At 43.3% G+C, this 19,498-nt stretch overlaps 2 protein-coding genes across 2 annotated transcripts in view; one reads left to right on the top strand and one right to left on the bottom strand.

Moving 5' to 3' along the window:
- eif3k (eukaryotic translation initiation factor 3, subunit K) overlaps positions 1–132 on the top strand; it is a 29,415-nt gene extending 29,283 nt beyond the window's left edge. Inside the window, exon 8 of the mRNA XM_060905511.1 lies at positions 45–132. Within this exon, the coding sequence (XP_060761494.1) occupies positions 45–76 (32 nt within the window). The 3' untranslated portion in view covers positions 77–132. The remainder of the gene's footprint in view (positions 1–44) is intronic.
- A 2,160-nt stretch (positions 133–2,292) lies between these two features.
- gpr184 (G protein-coupled receptor 184) overlaps positions 2,293–19,498 on the bottom strand; it is a 34,362-nt gene continuing 17,156 nt past the window's right edge. Inside the window, exon 2 of the mRNA XM_060906599.1 lies at positions 2,293–5,004. Within this exon, the coding sequence (XP_060762582.1) occupies positions 4,054–5,004 (951 nt within the window). The 3' untranslated portion in view covers positions 2,293–4,053. The remainder of the gene's footprint in view (positions 5,005–19,498) is intronic.

The following is a 19,498-nucleotide window of genomic DNA, read 5'->3' as shown; positions in this document are numbered from 1 at the left end:
TTGGAGCAGCAGGTGATGTGTTTTCTCTCCTGTTTACTCTGCAGGCGTGTCCAGTATCATGGCAACATCGCAGTGAAAACACCACACACACACTCAGCAAGGCCGGACAATAAACTGATCCCGGAGTGTTAATGGTGGTGCTTGTTTTATTGTAATTTCACTCTCGAGCAGCAGAGGGCGCTCTTTAAACACTGCTCCAATACAACAGCAGGAATTGCGCGCGCACACAATTACTAAACCTTCACGTGAGTGAGAAACTGAAGCGGGGGGGCGGGGGGAGGGGCATCTTCATTCTCCTTATTTAAATTCTGTTTGAATAATGAACATATAAATGTCACACAAAATATTTTTAATAAATAAAACAGACACGTGATGCTGAAAATGTGAGATTTTAACTGTTTTTGTTTTGTTTTTTAAAATGGTCCCATTTTTAAAATATTGAAAAATGTGAAACTGAAGAAAAGAAACAAAAGCTGGAGGGATCAGAGAGATGACATTTGGAATAATACAGAAAAATTAAATGCATTCGTCTTCTTTCACTGATATGAACAGGAGTTTTATTCCTCTCCTGCAGTCACATGATGGTGAAATGCGGGTTTTTTTTGGAAACAGAAGCTTCCTCTCTAACGTTCTTTGTTCATCTTATAAATCATGGTGGGTTTTTCTGAACGTGCATATTTCCGTTGAAAAAGTTGAGTTTATTTCCATTTTCAGAGATGCCTACTAGTGCGGATTGGCCGTATTTTGTACGGAAAAGTTACGTAAATACGATGTTACGGCAAACAGTGTTATTCTGTACGGAATTATTATAAAGTCTTAAAAAATGCCAGTGAGTTGTTTTTAAATGTCCAAGCGACTTTTTCAATCCATGCGCAATTCACGGCTATTTATTTTTACGACCAACCACACATGCTGTGCGTGACATGCGCAGATTCCGCACATTTGTTCGCGCTGTTTTCGATGCGGTAGAATGGCTGTGCGTTACACCCAGTCAAAAGGGCAATGGATGCGCGCACTGCAAACTGTGTAGAACTGACATCAACATCACTCATGGCGGTCGCGATGACTGCACGCGGCATGTCAGCTACAAACCCATATGGAGTATACTGAAATGGCGAGTCAGGCGGAAAGTAAATCTGGGGGGATCCAGCAGTTTTTTACGAAATCTGTGGATGAAAAGACACGGAACGTGACCCGTGCTGAAGCGGTGATGGTTGACCTGTGCTTGGAGTTGAACTTGCCGATTAGTGCCATGAAATGTGAGTTAAACTTATTCAGTTTCTTTTTACATGTAGGATTTTTATTCACTGAAATATCAAACACTGGCTGGACTTCTTTAATTCAAAGTCTTTTCAGTGTTGCAAGTGCAAATGTACATGTAGTCTGATCAAAAACAGAATTTTATGATTAGTGCTGTTGGGATTGTGGCAAAAAATGGATCATTCCACTGTTTTAAATACAATTATAAATGCCATTTTATTCAATGTCTCTTCTGAAGCATTATGCTGAAGTATTTATATATTGGGACATTAAGATAACAATGTCGGACTCTCTTTGGCATGAAATAAGAATTTTTTTTTTTATTTTATTAGAATCCGTTAACAGGTAGAACATTTTGCCAGGCAATATAATATAATACTTTTGAGGAGTTACATTCAATACCAATGATTGGTAGTCAACCGTAATGTCTGCAAACAGGGAACACTATTGTATTTATAAAAATATGATATATTGTATGCTCTAGAAATTTGTTGAGTGGAAATTCAGTTGAGATGGCTGCTCGCGTTTTGTTTATTCAATTCACACAAAACAGTTATTTTTAATAATTTAAATGTTAAACATATTGGTATATACACCTTTATAATGGAAATGCGCATAAATTAATGTTACTGAAAGTCATTCAAGAATACTGAAATTCAAAATTTGAGGTAGGCATCTCTGCATTTTTATCCTCGGATTTGAGTGTAGATCATTTTAAACAGCTGCTGATTGTGGCTGAATACACACTTCTTCAGTCCTGACTAATGACCCCACACACACACAGTAGGTGGAATTGGGATTAATTAAATTATAAATTATGTAATAATTGATAATTGAATTAATTGATAATTAAAGATCAGTCTCATAAAATCTTAAATTATTAATCTTAATATTCACCGTGAATGGTTACATTTAAGATTAATGGTAGCTCTGCATTAGATGGGAAACCCAGTTGTATACAAAAGCTAAATTTGAAGGAAAAAGGAGTTCTAAATAGTTGACCTTGTGAATAAACAACAGGAACAAGTAAAATGTAATTCAATTTGATTAGCTTTTATTTGTCTACTACTCACTAATAAGAATCTCACAAAATACATTCAATGTCGGGTAAAGGTAATAACAAGGCACAACAATGGAACAATTACACCTGGGCCATAGGTTTGGGGCAGGAGAGAGAGAGAGAGATAGGAAAAGAGAATCCCTTGTGTGTGTGTGTGTGTGTGTGTGTGTGTGTGTGTGAGAGACTAGGGAAAGCCGATGCGTACGTGCGTGTGTGTGTGTATCTGTGGGCAGATGCTAACGACTAGCCACTCTAGCAATGCTTAAGCAAAATGGCGGTCAATGCCTAGATGTCGTAAACTAGGTGACGTATCACAGGTAGCTCAATGAGGGAGGTACCAAAATGGCGTCAGGGAATATGGCGCCCGCAGGCCTAGTTGAGACACAAGCCTACCAGCTAGCGTATCACCCTGAGGTAGCTAGCAATGAGTTGCTAATGAGAATCTGGCCACGTTGCAGCTGGATCCAAACACTGTGCTTAACAACAATTTCCAACAGACTATCTAGGCAAAGAACTCAACGCGAGAGAGAGGGGAAGAGTAATAGGTGTTGGATGGAGAGGACTAGGCCTTGTAGCGGTCCAGCCTCGGGGCTTAAAATAACAAACTTGTCGCTGCGCTGCTAATCAGATAGGGAAGCTAGCAATGGAGTTAAGGAAAGATATAAACATGCAAGATAACCTGTTTAACAAGTTCAAAGAAAAACAGAACCAAAACAAACAATAAAAGACACCTTCCGTGTTTGAGCGGGTATGCTAAACAGCTCAAAGCTTAAACATGACCCTAACAACCATCTGAATAAGCTACAAATTACTAAAATTTGCCCAAGTGCCTACTCAATGCGATGGAAGTTCGTTCTCCGATGTCCGCGCTGAGGGTCGCGGTCCGAGGAGAGGAGGTTAGCGGCGAGTTGCGTCCAACCGCGGTTAAACGAAGCAGGGAGATGGAGGCCTAGCTGGTCCACGGTGCTTCGGGAGAAACCTCCGGTGATGCGTCGATGAGAAAAAGGCTGAGAGGAGCGAAGCTGTCCGCAAATGCCTCTTAGCGTGGAAAACTACTTAACTGTAGTTAAACTTTGCAAAGGTTTAGAATCAAAACCACTATATCGCTGAAACCTAGCGGGTCGTTCAAAAGTTCGGCCGAAACTAATTTGAACAGGCTGTTCTCAGACAATAGCGGTTAGTCTCAACACTGTAGCGAGCGTGCCTACAGTCCGTCCGACCACTCCAGTAGTCAGAACATGAGAGAGTGAATCGAGGCGCTCTCGATACAGTTAAAGCAGTTCCACTTTACGTCACATCCGGGTGGAGCGCGCAAGGAATTGTGGGATCGTTATGGGGCGCTGGCAAATTACCAACAAAACACACACACGCACGCGCGCGCACACAGCTGCTGCTCTGCAGGAAGATGAACTGTTCTTCTGGATTCTGTGATTTTGACTTTCTCTACAAAATCGCTTGGTATCATAGACAATGTGAAGTCCCACCCCATTTCCCAGGAAGAGACCATGGGGCTGACGCTGCAGGTTTCATGTTTATCTGTCAGCGTTTCAAATAAAACTGTTGCCTCAGTGATCTCTGTCCTTGAGAGAGTTGAACTGGAAAAAGGAGTGATTTCTTTTTTCATGTCCTTTCACGGTCCATCAGGTGAGTTTTCCTCGGGTTTTGTTTGACTCTGCTGCAGCTCCTGACTTTAGTCCTCAATGCTGAAACTGCAGTCTGTGTTCTGTGATGGTTTATGAGCAGTTGGAGGATTTTGTCCTGCAGCCGAACCAGACGCTTTCCCTCATGCCGTTACTCACTAAGACGTAGAGCAGAGGGTCCACCACGCTGTTCAGGCTCGACATGGCCAGCGTCACAGAGAAGTAAAAGTGCTGCGCCTCTTCGAAGTTACAGTAACGCGTCAATGGAAAGGAGTTAAAAGCGATGGAGCGTATGAGTAGCTGGATGTGGTAGGGGGCATAGCAGACGGAGAAGATGGTGATGACTCCCACAGACAGCAGCCTGACCTTGCGCTTTCCCTGATCATCCAATCCCACACTCTTCTTCACCTTCCTGAAGATCTGAAAGTAGCAGATGGCCAACATCACCAGTGGCATCAGGAAGCCGAAGACCACACGCAGGAGGTTAAACAGAGCCACGCGCTCCGTCATGGGAAACGTCTCGTAACAGCGGGAATTTTTGTCCAGCGGGTCTGTCACGTTGTCCATTAAAAGGACCAGGATGTGTAGGCTGGCAGTGAAGATGAAGATGAACCCTGAGATGAACCAGGCGTACTTGTAGCGGCGGAAAGTCTTGGTCTTCAGAGGAAAGGTGACGACCAGGCAGCGGTCGATAGAGATGCAGCACAGCAGGTAGATGCTGATGTACATGTTGGAGTAATAAACAAAGCCAGCCAGTTTGCAAAGCTCGAGGCCGAGAACCCATTTGTGGTCATTGTAGAAGTAAATGATCCACAGTGGCATGGTGAGGATGTAGAGAACGTCTGAAATGGACAGACTGAGCAGGTAGACGCCCAACACGTTCCTTTTGCGGATCTGCTGGATGATGGGCCATGCCGTGAACAGGTTAAACACCAAGCCCAGCACGAAGGCCGTGATGTAAATGCCGATTAGCAAGTCACTGATTGGACTGGCCTGAATGTTCACACACGTCTCGTTCTTCTCACTGTTGGAGTCATTCATCTGCTGGAAAAAAATCGCAAGTTAGCTGAATTTCAGAAATACATCATTTATCTTCCAAAACTGTTTCAGTCTTTACAGATAAACACAGAGCTGAAAATTCCATCAGTGTTTATTCTCTTACTTATTTGGTTTTTGTGTCGTTCCATGAACTTAGATTTAAAAATTATAAACTCATGAATTGATTTAACTTGTATTAATATCACAGTAACAGTAAAGTGTGGAGTGGGCAGCGTTCCTGTCTCCCAGCTCCAGGCTGCTGGAGCTCGGGCTTCTGTTTGTGTGGAATTTCTCTTGTGTCTGTGGAGTCTCTGGTTTCCTGCCAACAAACTCGTCCTGATCATCAAGTTAAATTGCCGCTAGGTGTGAATGTGTCGGAGCGACTCCTGCTCTCAGTTCACTGTATATTCCCACATCACAGTGTGCGCGCATGCAGTCTGATGTCATTAGATAGTCATGAAAGGGTTCTGGAATTTCCCGGAATTCCGGGTTTTTAGATTTTCCGCCGGATTTTTTCTGCTAATGACCCGGAAATCTGGATATTTGACAAAACTCTTGAAAATCTCCGGTTTCCCGAATGGAGAAATGTATTTTTCGGATTTTTCGCGTTCCTAGACGCGGTGTAATACTTCGCATCGTCCTCGCATGGGCGCCGTCCTTAAACAGCCCGAACAGCGCACTCATTAAAGACCGGTGCTCTTTGGCAGGAGACAGGAGCTCGTTAGGCGCGCCTTCAGGACTGACTCCGTTCTGCGCAACACAGTCACACTAGAAAGCGCGTTCAAGCTGCCGGTGTAGCTGCGGTCTTTTTAGCTGTGAATTATGAGTATTTCCTCGTGTTAATAATTCGCCATAACAAAACAAGCAAAACTTTCCTCCTCCTTTCGGCGTGAAGAGAGGTAAGCAATTTATTACATGTGTTTTTCCATCAAAGTTGCATTTTGTGGTTTTGAAGCAAAGTTTTAGTGCCGTTTCTAGAACACAACATCAAGAAAACGTGGAAGAAACAGCAATAATGGAAGAGCCGGTTTCTAAACCGCCTAAAACTAGCAATGGGAATTATTTTTTGTTACAGAATGCACTCAGGCTGCCAGTCAGTGTGTGACTCCCCGCCCCCGAAAAATCCTAGCCACGCCCCTGATTTACATGAGAAATTTGGTATTCATTGGTGTTTAAATTTACAGACAATACGAACTAATGTAAACAATCGGCTTCAACTCGCATAAATCTGAATAGGAAATGTTTAGTTCACTTTAGCTTCTGCAAACGCACAGCTCTACTAAAAGATTGATAAACGAGGCTCAACGTCCCCAACATTGAAACCTGAAAGCTTTAGAAACTCTAACAGACCTTTACTGTTTAACAGCACTGTTTTGGGATTTTGCTGAGTTTACCTTCAACTGTCTGATTTTTTTTTCAAAGTAATGAACTGTGCAGCAGGAAAATCACCGCGTTTTCTAAATGCACTCCTGAAAATCACTCATTAACTCGGGGAATTAAATTTGATATTTTTGACATGTTAATCATTAACATACATGAAAGAAAAAGGCTTAAAAGTTATAACTTGTTTTAGTGAAGATAAGTGCTAAAATGCACTAGAATGCAGCAGGGTTTGCGTGTTATGTTATTAAAATATTTTCGGGGGATGTTGCCCCCCCCCCCATTTCAGGGTTTTTTTCCTTTGATCCAGTTTCATCTCTAATTAGAGCTGATCTGGGATCAGATTACCAGCGTAATGTTCGAGGCTGATCACAAACAGGATGTTGTTTTGTGTGTGTGTGTGTGTGTGTGTCTCTCTCATTATGAAGATCGGAAATGTTTTAAATTGTTCATCAGTCGTCTCAGAACAGTGAAATCTTGGCTGTGAAGGAAAGAAAAGCACGTTTCCACTGTAAGGGCGGGGTCTCTGTACGATTTTATAATCAGTGATAATTAATAAAACAACACAGGATGTTATCAGTGTTATGATCTGATTTTACAAATCTCCTGCTTGAGGTTAAGTTTTAAAAGGATCCTGTGCAGACACGAGTGTGTGAGATGATGTGAAGGAGAGCTGATGTAAAAGCAGATCTTATAGGTGATGTTGGAGAGGATGTAGGCATTTACAGCTGAAGAATTCTATTTCAGCTTTGGCCCCATTCAAATAAACAAGCATGTATTGATAATGTACTGTGTTTTTTAAAACAGCTGTTCTGTCTGTGTGTGTGTGTGTTTCTCCCTGGTGAATCGTGTGTGTGTGTCAGGGCTGTACATTAGCACCCGCCAAATGCGGGTACAATTGGGCTTTGGCGGGGAATGACTTTAGTCCCACGAGCCACTTTGGCGGGTGGTTTATTCTGTGGTATGACAATATATTTTAATTGTAGTTTTCTCTGAAGGCATCTGATCACGCATTGCAATGTAATATTACGCGCCTACAACTCCCATGAGCCCCTGCATAAACATTCTGACATGTTAGAATTGTTTAGAACGCTCGTTAACGGCTCAGCTAAAGTCAGTGATGCGGTAACCTGCGGTTCATGAACGAAGCAACAAAGTTGCTGACGACTGACAAGCGCACAATATGGCGGCGCATAGCTGGAGTTTCAAACCCTGCTGCTCGGGGAAAGGGGCGGAGCCGATCAGGGCCGGAGCAGCAGTTTAAAATCACCGAGGTCTGTGATGCGCAAAGCGCGCGCCGAAAACCGTTCGCCATATTTAAATGAGGATGAATTACACACCACACACGAGCAGCGTTACACCAAATTCTGGGCCCTATGCACAAGCAGTGGCCATGAGCCCCCCCCCCCAAAAAAAAGCTCAGCAGGTAACAATGCTGAAAGTATCTAACAACAAGGGCGCACTACCAGTCCAGTCAGTTATGTAGCCACACATTAATCTAACAACTCTTAAATGAATAAAAAACCCTAATCACACAATACATCACTGAATCTTGCATTCATTTGCAGAATGATTAAAAGTTGTAACAGTAAATGCCACCAAAGGTCACCAAACACCTATGACATTGAGACTAAATTAGGCTATTAGCCTAATTGTTATGGCACAATAATAAAGATTAATTTTCGATTAGTATACTATTGGAATGTAAACAAAAAAGGCATCATGTTATTTCTAATTTTGTGCTGCACTGTAAACCCGAATAAGTTGAGTTTGCTTAAAAAAATTGAGGAAAGTGGTTGCCTTAAAAAAAAAAAGTAATTATTAATGATTGAATTGAGTACCTTAAACTTACCAGAAGATTGTAAGTTTAAGGTACTCAATTCAATCATTAATAATTACTTATTTTTTTTAAGGCAACCACTTTCCTCAATTTTTTTAAGCAAACTCAACTTATTCGGGTTTACAGTGTGTGCAGTTTTGAGCACTGACAATCGCGGTGGTATTGAAGCGTTTATAACCGCGGGTGTTTATTTAATGTAGGCTATTTGCTTTCACACTTGGGCTCACCTTTCTTGGGAAAGAAGTTTGTGAGCAGTTGCTTTCCCTCATTTCTTTTGTCTCTTTCCTGCCTCTCTTTTTGTTTCTGAAAACTGGATTTTGTTTTCTTGTGCATCATCTTCCATAGCACAGATAGCGCATGCGCATTGTAGGCTGCTTCAGCAGAATGAACGCTACGTTAAATGCGCCGAGTTAAAAAGCCCGGTGAAAGCGGACTAAACCATTTCGTGCAAAGGGTGGGGGGGCCTGTCCCCGGACACTATATGTAGGCTAGGACACACAATTCAATCCATTAATCAAACGATTTATTTACCCAAAACATTACATTTACATTAGTTAGCAACATATATTGTGATCTTTAAATGGTATTGACATTTAAAGGAAAATAAAATTACAGACTCCTCAAGGCCCCTCCCCCCACTTGGGGCCCTGGTAACTCGGTCCCCCTTTTCCCCCCACTACGACGCCCCTGCACAAGAGATCTATTCCTGAAATTACTTTTAATGGTGTTTGAACTGAATATCATCAGTTTTGAAAAAAAAAAAACGTTTGTGGCAAGAGTAAGAATAATTTAAGCGTGTTTAATGGTTTGATCTGGCTCAAGCAATGAGGACAAAAGAGACCCTAACCATGTAGCCTATGGAACTGAGATACATTAACAATCTGGCATCCGTTACACCGACACACGCACACACACACAATTCTTGGGAAAAAAAAAATCAGTATACACCACCATGTTTTAGGCAAAGTTATCCAAGGCAAACACAAGTTGAAGCTTTCCACTCTATTGCTTTGGCTTATCAAATTATTTATTTTTAAAATCACAAGGCAGGCTACAACTGCACTGATGGTTACCATGGAAACCCCGTGTCTGCTGCACTGCGTTCCTCCGCCAAGTCACGCGCTCATTCGCTTTTGTGTTCTTGGTCTCAGAGCTGCACCAAACACGCACAAGACAGAATCAGCATTTAACATAATTAACAATGCGCTTTTTACGGAGACGTTTTAATGTTGTTGTTGTTTTTTTATCCAGTTGAATATTTAGTATACAAATGTATTTTCAGCTCTTAATGACAGAGGTCTGGAGCGCAGGGGCCTCATAGCTGGCTACGGCCATGGAGATGAACAAGACGCTAATAGGAAGATAAGACAGTTCAATGACAAATGGAAGTTCGGGCGAGATTGGCTAGTTCATAGCAAAACCGAAAATACCATGTACTGTGAAGACTGTAGAAAGTCTGGCAAAGACAGGCACCAGTAATTTTAAACTCGAAACTATAAAGGACCACGAAAAGTCAAATGCACACATCGGTACTATAACATCAAAACAGGCGAAGACGGCTGGTCACTACAGGACAGCATTGCTTTCAGTCCCTGGCTGTCATGACGTCGGCTGAGCTGGAGAGGATGGAGCTGCTGGTTAGAAACGTTCACGCGATTGGAAAGAAGTTGATCCGCCCCAGCTATCAACTTGCGGCCTGCTGGAAGCCTCAGGTCACGAAGACCATTTTTCATGGACCATTCGGACTCATCAAATCAAGTTTATTTGTATAGCGCTTTTAACAATAAACATTGTCGCAAAGCAGCTTTACAGAATTTGAACGACTTAAAACATGAGCTAATTTTATCCCTAATCTATCCCCAATGATGAAGCCTGTGGCGATAGTGGCAAGGAAAAACTCCCTCCGATGACATGAGGAAGAAACCTCGAGAGGAACCAGACTCAAAAGGGAACCCATCCTCATTTGGGCAACAACAGACAGCCTGACTATAATATTAACAGTTTTAACAGGTATAACCCTCAACTGTCCTCATGGGGCCGTCCTTCACAGGAGCGGTGCGATAAAACTCCGACCAGACACAGGGCACCAGGATGGATCAAGCAGGTCCGAGGGGCAGAAGAGGCCAGCATCTCAATCCCAGGATCAACATGTAACTCAGAGGGACAGATTGGGGGGGAAGAGAGAGAGAAAGAAAACACGCCGCCAGGCATGCCCTGCTCTGGCTGGAGACTCATCTGATGATGAATGTAATGAGGACATTTAATGTCTCTCTCTACACATGTTCTCTCACACACACACACACACACACACACACACACACACACACACACAATTAATAGATAATACATAATAAACATAATACTTGCATATCAAAACAAATGTTTTTCAGTGATAAATGCTTTGAATTGGACTTTTAATATTAGAATCAGTTCAGTTGTACTGAATGTTATTTTTCATATTATACGATATTTCATATTGTAAGGGGCTTGAATTTGAGTTCAATAAACAGAATACTCTGTTTATATTTTTGTCTGAATTGGTTGCATGTTTTCATATAGGGAGCGACCTTAACAGCACTGAATACTTGAGTGCTGCTGTAGAGATACATTATACGCTGCCATTCATACCGTAATTAAATCTAGATCTTCCAAACTTTAATGTATCATGGTGAAGGAAAAACTGCGATTTCCTGGCAACGCAATTGTGGCTAGTGAAAAGGCTGAATGGCTAGTGACTTGGGAAAACCACTAGCCACAGTGGCCGGTGAGCAAAAAAGTTAATGTAAAGCCCTGGTGTGTGTGTGTGAATTGCACATGTTCCTTAATCCCATGTTCCAGTTTAAGTCTTGATGTAAATGAAAGTGTGAATCCAGAGTGAAACACGACTCCGTGAACCCATTTCCTTCCCTGCAGTGTGTTTTGCTGTAATACAGGTCTGAGGCCAGGATGTGGCTGCAGGACCATTATGGAAAATCAATAGGAATCTTCAGGGAATTCCGTGCTGCTGGAGATAAAATACAGAGTCGCTCATAAACATAAACCAGCTCACAGCAGAGGGAGGAGGGACTCAGGATCACACTGCAGTCTGACTCTAAGTGTTTGTGTGTGTGTGGATGGATGACAGGGCTGAATTGGAGAACCCTAATGACATTACAGACTGCAGAGCTCAGGAGAGGAAAAACATCTGAACATTTTTTTTTTCTGCTGCATGGGGCTCTGACTCTGATCATCATGGTTGATGCCCGTGGACAGAGAGAACATTGAGTGGCAGTACACACCTCTCTGTGTGTGTGTGTGTTTTAAAATACTTGTTTGTGAACAAGTCCGAGGGTTTTTGTCCCATCTGCACAAAGTTGGGATCAGAGGACTCAGAAGAGCATCTCACTTAAGAAATGACACACAGGTTGGTAAACAATAGGCCGTCACACGCCAAACAATTCTAAAGAGGCGGAGCCTATTTCACTGAAACATAAGTACTGTCTGATTTTTTTTTTCTTCGATCTGCATGAAACCTGAATGGACAGTGCAGCATAATGTTCTGAGGACATGGACAGGGTTGGGGCGTGGTCATAAATGGGACGGGTTCACCTGGGTTACCATAGCAACCATTTTGCAACAGCCTAGCAACCACCTGGCATAATAACAGGAATTGCCTAGCAACCATCTGTAATATAATAACTGCCTAGCAACACCTTCCAAGTACATTCACACACGCGCATCTATTAACGTTTGAGTGTTAAAGAGGGAGCTCTGTCTGAGCGAGAATCACGTCAGTGAAACTGAGATGAATCACAACTACGTTTACTGAAGTCAGACTGAAACCAGACACCAGAAAAACCAGGCATCTTTTGGTTTCAATGTGTTCTGTGTCTCAATGTCTGTGTCTCTGTGTCTCTCAGTGTCTCACTGTGTCTCAATGTCTCTCTGTCTCAGTGTGTCTGTCTCTCAGTGTCTCAATGTCTGTGTCTCACTGTGTCTGTCTCTCTCTGTGTGTCTGTGTCTCTGTCTGTGTCTCACTGTGTCTGTCTGTGTCTCAATGTCTGTGTCTCACTGTGTCTCTCAGTGTCTCACTGTGTCTCAGTGTCTCCCAGTCACAGTTGTGAAGGTCTCTCTACAGCTGATGAATGTTTAATGATTTAATATAGTATCAAACTCTGTGTTGTGGATATTGATGTAAATTAAACACATGGAATTTTTATGTGGTGTTTCAGAGTGTATTTGCGTCTGCAGCATGACTTCCTGTGTGTAATGTGTTAAGCCGTGACGTGAAACTGGTTTGTTTACACGCGCACACACACATCCGTTCACAGTGAGTGATGAATCTGTATTTGGGGTCCACTTGTGACAAATTTTTGCCTAAATTAATTTGTTTGATCTTCAGTGACCTGATCCTTGTTGCTGAAGATAAGGAGGAGGAAGATGATGATGATGAGGATGGGAGAAGACGACTGCTAGATGATCTCAGATACATCATGCTCAGTAAACTTGAACATAAAAATACCAACAATAAATAATCTCTGAACAAGTTTTATTTTTCTTCATCATGGTCATCCTCTTGCTTTTTTTTAATTTATACATAATTTGCTTATATTTTTATAGTTTATTAACAATTTATGTTTTTGTATTTGTGCAAGGGAAAATTGTCAGTTGGGACTATCCGTCCTGTAATTTTCGCCTGTCAATCAGTTCTGTATGGATTTATGACAAACTCTGTTAAACTAAACTGAGAGAGACTTTGACTTTTAAAAACATCTTTAATTACTTCAATGTTCAATTTGTGTTCTTATCTACTGAAAGTAAAACTTGAGTCTAAAAGTGCATTTGTAAACATTCATTACTACACCTTATTAAATCCATTACACAGGACCTTTCTTTATAAAAAAAAGTCATACACACACCATAATGTAATAAAATTTAAAAATGAAATAAAAACTAAAAAGTTAAAAATTAAGAGCCAGTGAACCGTCCCCTTCAAGTGAACATAAAACCTGTCTAATACCCCATGAATCTATAAAAGAGACCAGGTTGTTGGTCAGTTTGTAAAAAGCATGTCCTACTCAGAGACGAGCTGTAACTAACCCTTTCAAGCTCTGCACCACATCAGTCTGACCTCGGCCCTGTATCTGTTTTTTTTTCTGGTCTTCCATATTACTAATTTTGCACTTCCAAGTAAACAGTTAATTAAAACCAGAGTCTGTCTTTTTTTTAATTGTGTATTTTGGCCCAAAGATAAACAAAGGAACAGGAAATTTCTTCCCCAAATTTTCCACCCACCCCTTCAGCACTCTAAACAGACCCACTAAACGAGGACAAAGAGACACTAATGGCCCTTTTCCACTACCCTTTTTCAGCTCACTTCAGCTCGCTTCAGCTCACTTCAGCCCGACACGGCTCGCGTTTCGACTATCTAAGAACAGCACGACTCGGCTCGCTTCAGCCCTGCTCAGCCCCCAAAACTCGCACGGTTTTGGAGTGGGGCTGAAGCGAGCCAAACCGAGCTGAGTGAGGCTAGGGGCGTGAGCAGACACTCCCCTGTGCACTGATTGGTGAGGAGGAGTGTCCTCACATGCCCACACACGCCCCGCAAGCACGCTGGGATCTGTAAACACCGTAAACCCGGAAGAAGAAGAATTACGAATTACGAGAATGTCTGAAGCCTTATGCGCCTCGCCTCATCTATACGCTCTTGCCAGTATCTGTTGGCGTTGTCGGTGACAACAAGCCACAGCACCAAGACCAGCAACACTAACGACTCCATGTCCTCCATGTTTATTGTTTACTCTCCGGGTCACGAGACTACCGCTTAAAAGATCACTGATGTCACTGTTTGCGCCGCATAATGACATCACCTGACATCCACCCACTTTCGCTAACTCCACCCAATGTGTCCACCCACTTCCAGCCAGCACGGTTCAGCGCGGTTGTAGTCGAAATGCAACTCCAACAGCCCCACTCAGCCCAACTCAGCACGGCACGGCTCAGCCCAACTCAGCCGCGTTGGTAGTGGAAAAGCGGCATAAATGTTCTAATGTTTCTAGTTGGTTACAAAAGGGACATCCCTCCCCACTGCTTGGATCCAGGTGAGCCTTGTGTCTGTTTGTAGCTATCGCTCCATGGATGATCCTCCACTGGAGGTCAGTCGGCCGTTTTTCAACAGGCGGCTTGTGTAAAATCCGCCAGCAGCCTTTGGGGTGCAGTCTGAAGTAAAAACCTGAGTCCACCTCGACTCCCTGACTGCGGCCAGAGGGCGGAAGTTCAGTATTTTCATGCAACTGTGGTAGAGCTGCTTCTTCCCGTAAGAGCTGAAGTTGCCCAGCGCTGGTGTTTTCAGGGACAGAAGCAGCCTGCTCTCCTCTCGCCACTCCTCAACAGCAGGCCTGACGCTTAGTGCAGGAAAGATGAGTCCTGTGCCTCGTGCCATTGGTCAATTAGGGTATGGTTTTGTGCGTATACCCTCAGCAGTACAGTCAGGGTCTCACAGAGCTCCTCCACTATCTTCCTCAGCACCCTGGAGGACCTGATGTTAACAACTCTGCCAAGGCTTTCTGGAGATGTTTTTATAAAGATGACCAAGTTTAACAACACCAGCCTTGACAAACTTGGCTCTTAATGGTGTGGAGGAAAGTGTAGTGGATGCAAAGAAGTCATTGTGGAACAGTGGCTCCTCAAAGATCCATGTTCCAGGTCTGGGGTCAGCGGTCCTTGTGAACTTGAACATCCTCCAAGCTTCAAGCACTGAGTTGTAGAAAGGTGTTATTCCTGTCAGGTCAACTTCAGAAGATCTTAAGAGAAACAGCTGTTTGTCCAGTCCTGGCCGGCAGGGCCGGATTATGGGGGGTCTGGGCCCCGGGGCCAGGAGTTTGCAAAGGCCCCCCCCCCCCCCACACACACACACACACACAAAGGCTACTGAGGTCGCAAACTAGCAGAGGGCAACATGTTAATGAAGTAAATAAAGTGACATGTGAACATACTGTATGTTTAGAACATTAAGGCATACAATGTTAGTGATTAAAGATATATGTATTGTGTCAAGAAGTTAACAAGGAAACTGATTAGGATATGTCAATAATTAAGCCGTACCTAAGGAATAATTCATTCTAGGCTATATAAGTTTTTTCCTACTCTTCCTTCTTGCAGAGTCATCCACTAATTCATCAAAGTTAAGCTGTTGGACCACCTCTGATTCAATTGCCAGAAGAGAAAGTGAATTCAAGCAGTTTTGGCACATTGTCATCCTGAGTTCATTCTTAATACGAGCCAGTCTGGAGAATGAACGTTCCCCTTCACAATTTGTAATAGGCAGGGTCAAAAAAAGTCTGAGTGCTATGTAGACATTTGGAAAAGTGGACTGTAGATCCAAATCCACCATGGTCTTCAGCATTGTACTTGGGCATTTTTGATTTTCTGACATGAATGATTTGTATTGTACAAGTTCATCTGCCAGGCTCATGTCCAAATCTGTGGGATATGCTGCAGCAAGTGATTTGGCCCTTGAAGTGAGCTCACTGTTGGACATCTTGTCAGGCATGAAAAGAACATGAAAAAGATTGGTCAAGTGTGTGTATGCAGTTAACCGATGGTTAAGACAGGACACAAGTTTGTCAATTAGAACATTGAATGTTTCAATCCGAAACTTTTCTTTTCCACTAAATTCAACACCTGGCTCTTCACTTTCATCAGACATACGTTTGCGCTTCCTTGTGCGCTGGAGGTCATGCCTGTAGCCTTGGGAGACTGAATGGGTAACATTTAAAGCTGACCCTTCAAAAAAGGCGAAATTGTCTCTCTGTTCTGCCACAAAGTCACGAAGTGAAAGGAGAAGCCGTGTAGCCGTGTGTATGTCAATGTTATGTTTCTGCAACTTCAGACTTGTGGCTTGGAACCGCTGCAGTATTGTATCCCAAAAGTGTGCCATGAAGGCTATCTCTAGGGTGTCCAGTTTGCCACAGAGTGCAGAGGCCTCGCTTTTAGTTTCACATTTCCCCTGTGAATCTTTGGAAATATTGTTCAGTGCCTCTCTCAATTGTGGATAATATTTCCAAAGAGCCTTTGTGGATTCAGCTCTTGAACTCCAGCGAGTACCTGACAACGATTTCAATGTGAGTTTCACATCTGTATCACGAAACACCTTTCCCCACCTGTGTTTCCCCAGCTTTGGAGATGGTCGGCTAGAAAAGGGTCAAATTTGGCCAACAGTTCGACAATGCCCAAGAAATTACCATTGTGAGGTGATCCCAGCTGCTCATCGTCTCCCCTGAAAGCAAGGCCCCTCTCCCCCAAAAACTGGATTACAGCAACAACTCTTTTCAAAACTACCCGCCAGTATTGCCTCTCTGCATCCATTTGTTTGACAAGATCAGAATCAACTCTTCCTGTGTTTTTGGAGCGATTGTGTAATGCTAGCATGCCAGCCCTATGCTCCTCACTCCTCTCATGCTCACCGATATGCTCAGAATGTTTCCAATCAGAAAACCCGTGGACAAACGCATTGTGCTTACTTGAAAATAGCTTGCAAGCAAAACAAAAGATGCAACCAGTTGAAGGGGAGTAAAGTAGCCACTGCCTAGTCACAGATTGGCCATTAGGTAGAGAACATTTGAGTAAGGAATTTGTGAAACTCCTAGTCATGTCCCCCATTGTCCTATCCCTACTTGAGGCAGGGTACTTTTCACTTTGATTTTGAAAAGCAACTGCTCCTCTACTAACCAGAATCGACTTGGCTTGTTCAGTAATGGAACTTGGCCATAAAGCAGGGTCATTATCTGTTTCACACCAGGAGTTTGAGCCCCCAGCTTCTGGTGTGATACTGGTCTCGGTGTACCCCTTCTGACTTGACAAGACTTTCTCAGGCAATGCCTGGTCTGACAGTGAGTCTCCTGTACTAACAAGAGTGCAGTCTTGGTCAGTTGTGGTATTTGGCCGTAAAGCAGGATCATTAAGTGTTTCACAACTGGAGTTGGAGTCCCAAGCTTCTGGTGTGAAACTGGGCTCCGTGCACTCCTCCTCACTTGGAAACACTTTCTCAGGCAATGCCTGGTCTGATTGTGGGCCTGAGGCCTGAGCCTGACAGGTCGGGTCTACGCTTGATTGGGTCTGTGAGGGCTCCTGTATGATCAAGCCAGTAGTGATCTCTTCATTGCTACAACTCGGGCCACTGATGACATTATCAATACTTGAATCTTGAGGCTTGTCGAAAAGTTAGAAATCAGAGGCACATTTTTAAAAAGATCTGCCTGCTTTGCCTCCCTAATTTTTTTGGCTTTTTGTTTTGAAGCCCCACTTTTTTGCTTGCAATCCATATTACTGATGCCAAGTGTAATGTGGGAGTGTTATATCTATTGGATTTTCACTGGGATTTCCTAAATTTCTCACAACTGATTATAATAATATATTTTATATATATGCGCGCGCGCGCACACAATACAATAATTAAAGGCAATAAGCCTTTAAAAAGGCTTTGAACCTTTGAAGGTGCAGTGTTGTTTCTAGTAATATAATATAATGAAATATAATTAATATAATAATTAAAGACAATGAGCCTTCACAAAGGCTGTTGGAAATGCACTAGCCTTTTACAAAGGCTTTGAACCTTTGAATGTGCAGTGATGTGTTATAATATATAAATGGATATAAGCCTTTAAAAAGGCTGTTGGATGCTAAACTGCTGAACAAGTCTGGTTGAACAGGCTGAACACAGAGCAAGTTGTCAAGCTGAACGGTCAGAATGTTGTGAGGAGTACTGAAGCAGGAAGCATATATATATATATATATATATATATATATATATATATATATATATAGAGAGAGAGAGAGAGAGAGAGAGAGAGAGAGAGAGAGCCCAAGTCTCCGCCCCTTCTGGTCAGTCCATTGGAAAATCGATATTAGATTTTCACTTAGACTTCTGAAATTTCTCACTGAAAATACACTAGTCCTTACAACGGCTTTGAGGTCGTAGCGGCGAATCAAATCGATTAAAACATTTATGTTGTTGATTTGATTGGCCACTGCAGGTGAAATTCGCTCCTCATTTGCATAATATTAAACTTGGCCAAATATTTTCACTTTGCTTCGCCCTGTTCACTTGCCTTCGCCCCACTTCGCTTCCCTCATAGGAATGAATGGCGAATTTCGCTTCGCTTTGCCAAATTCGCGTGTATGTGTCCCCAGCATGAGGCACACAAGGCATGTTGTTATCTGCCTATGACATGACATGAAGTAAGGAACAAAAACGAACCCCAACACCAAAACCCTTGGTAAATCAGAGGCCCTTTGTAAGGACGTTTGTAATCAGAGGGCTCTCTTCAGGGGCGTCGAAGTAGGGGGGAAAGTGGGACTCAGTCACCAGGGCCCTACGTATCGGGGGGCCCCATAGGGAGTCAGTTTTTTTTTTTTGTGGGGGGGTCCATTTGAGCTAGGTCCATAGGGCCCAGAATTTGGTGCTACTCTTAACAGTACGCTTTCCCGTTAGGGCTCTCTCTAGGGCCCCCAGATAGCCAGAAGTCACGACCCTTAGCAGGGGCTTTCATAATCATAGGATCCTCTGAAAGCATTCCCCCTACTTCCTTGAACCCCTAGTTGGCAGATGTTACAGCCTCAGGAGTTTTCATGAGAGGCACTACAGCAGGGCCAGGGGCCCTCTGATTGCCGTCCCCCACCGCCCACCAACCCACCCCGTCCCTCTGTTTTCTTCAGATATGCCCTGTAACAGTGTAAGTAGTCATAAGATCCTAGAGAATAGAGGCCCTCTGATGTCACAATTGGCATCGGCATCGCTATGGGCCCCCCTGGACCCCTTGGGCCCCTGGGCGCCGGCCCCACTGGCCTGGTCCGTAATCCGGCCCTGCTGGCTGGCCAGGCTTCCTCAGAAGCAGCTGAGCAGAAGTCAGCCAGCAATAGCCAGAGCAGTATAGTAGCCTCCGTGCCATCTGCAGTCTGAAGGCAGCAATTCTTGAGAGGATGTCCATGAGACTGTGTCCTCCCTCTGCTACAGGGAGGTAGAGAACCAGTGCCTTCAGCCAATGTTGACCTGACCAGAAGTAGTTCACCAAGAACTGCTGTACGTCCTTCATGAGGCCTGGTGGTGGCACTAAGATGATCAGTCTATGCCAAAGAGAAGAGGTGACCAGGTTATTAGCTATCAGGACTCTTCCCCTGTAGGATAGCTGGGGAAGCAACCATTTCCATTTAGACAATCTGGCATTCACTTTCTCCAGCACTCCCTCCCAGTTCTGCTTTTGGAAGTCCTCACACTCTAGGTACACTTCTAGAACTTTGATG

Source organism: Neoarius graeffei, chromosome 23 (genome assembly GCF_027579695.1).
Source record: "Neoarius graeffei isolate fNeoGra1 chromosome 23, fNeoGra1.pri, whole genome shotgun sequence".
Lineage (NCBI taxonomy): Eukaryota > Metazoa > Chordata > Actinopteri > Siluriformes > Ariidae > Neoarius > Neoarius graeffei.
Note: the sequence above shows the minus strand (reverse complement) of the source record. Positions and strands in the feature narration are given on the sequence as shown.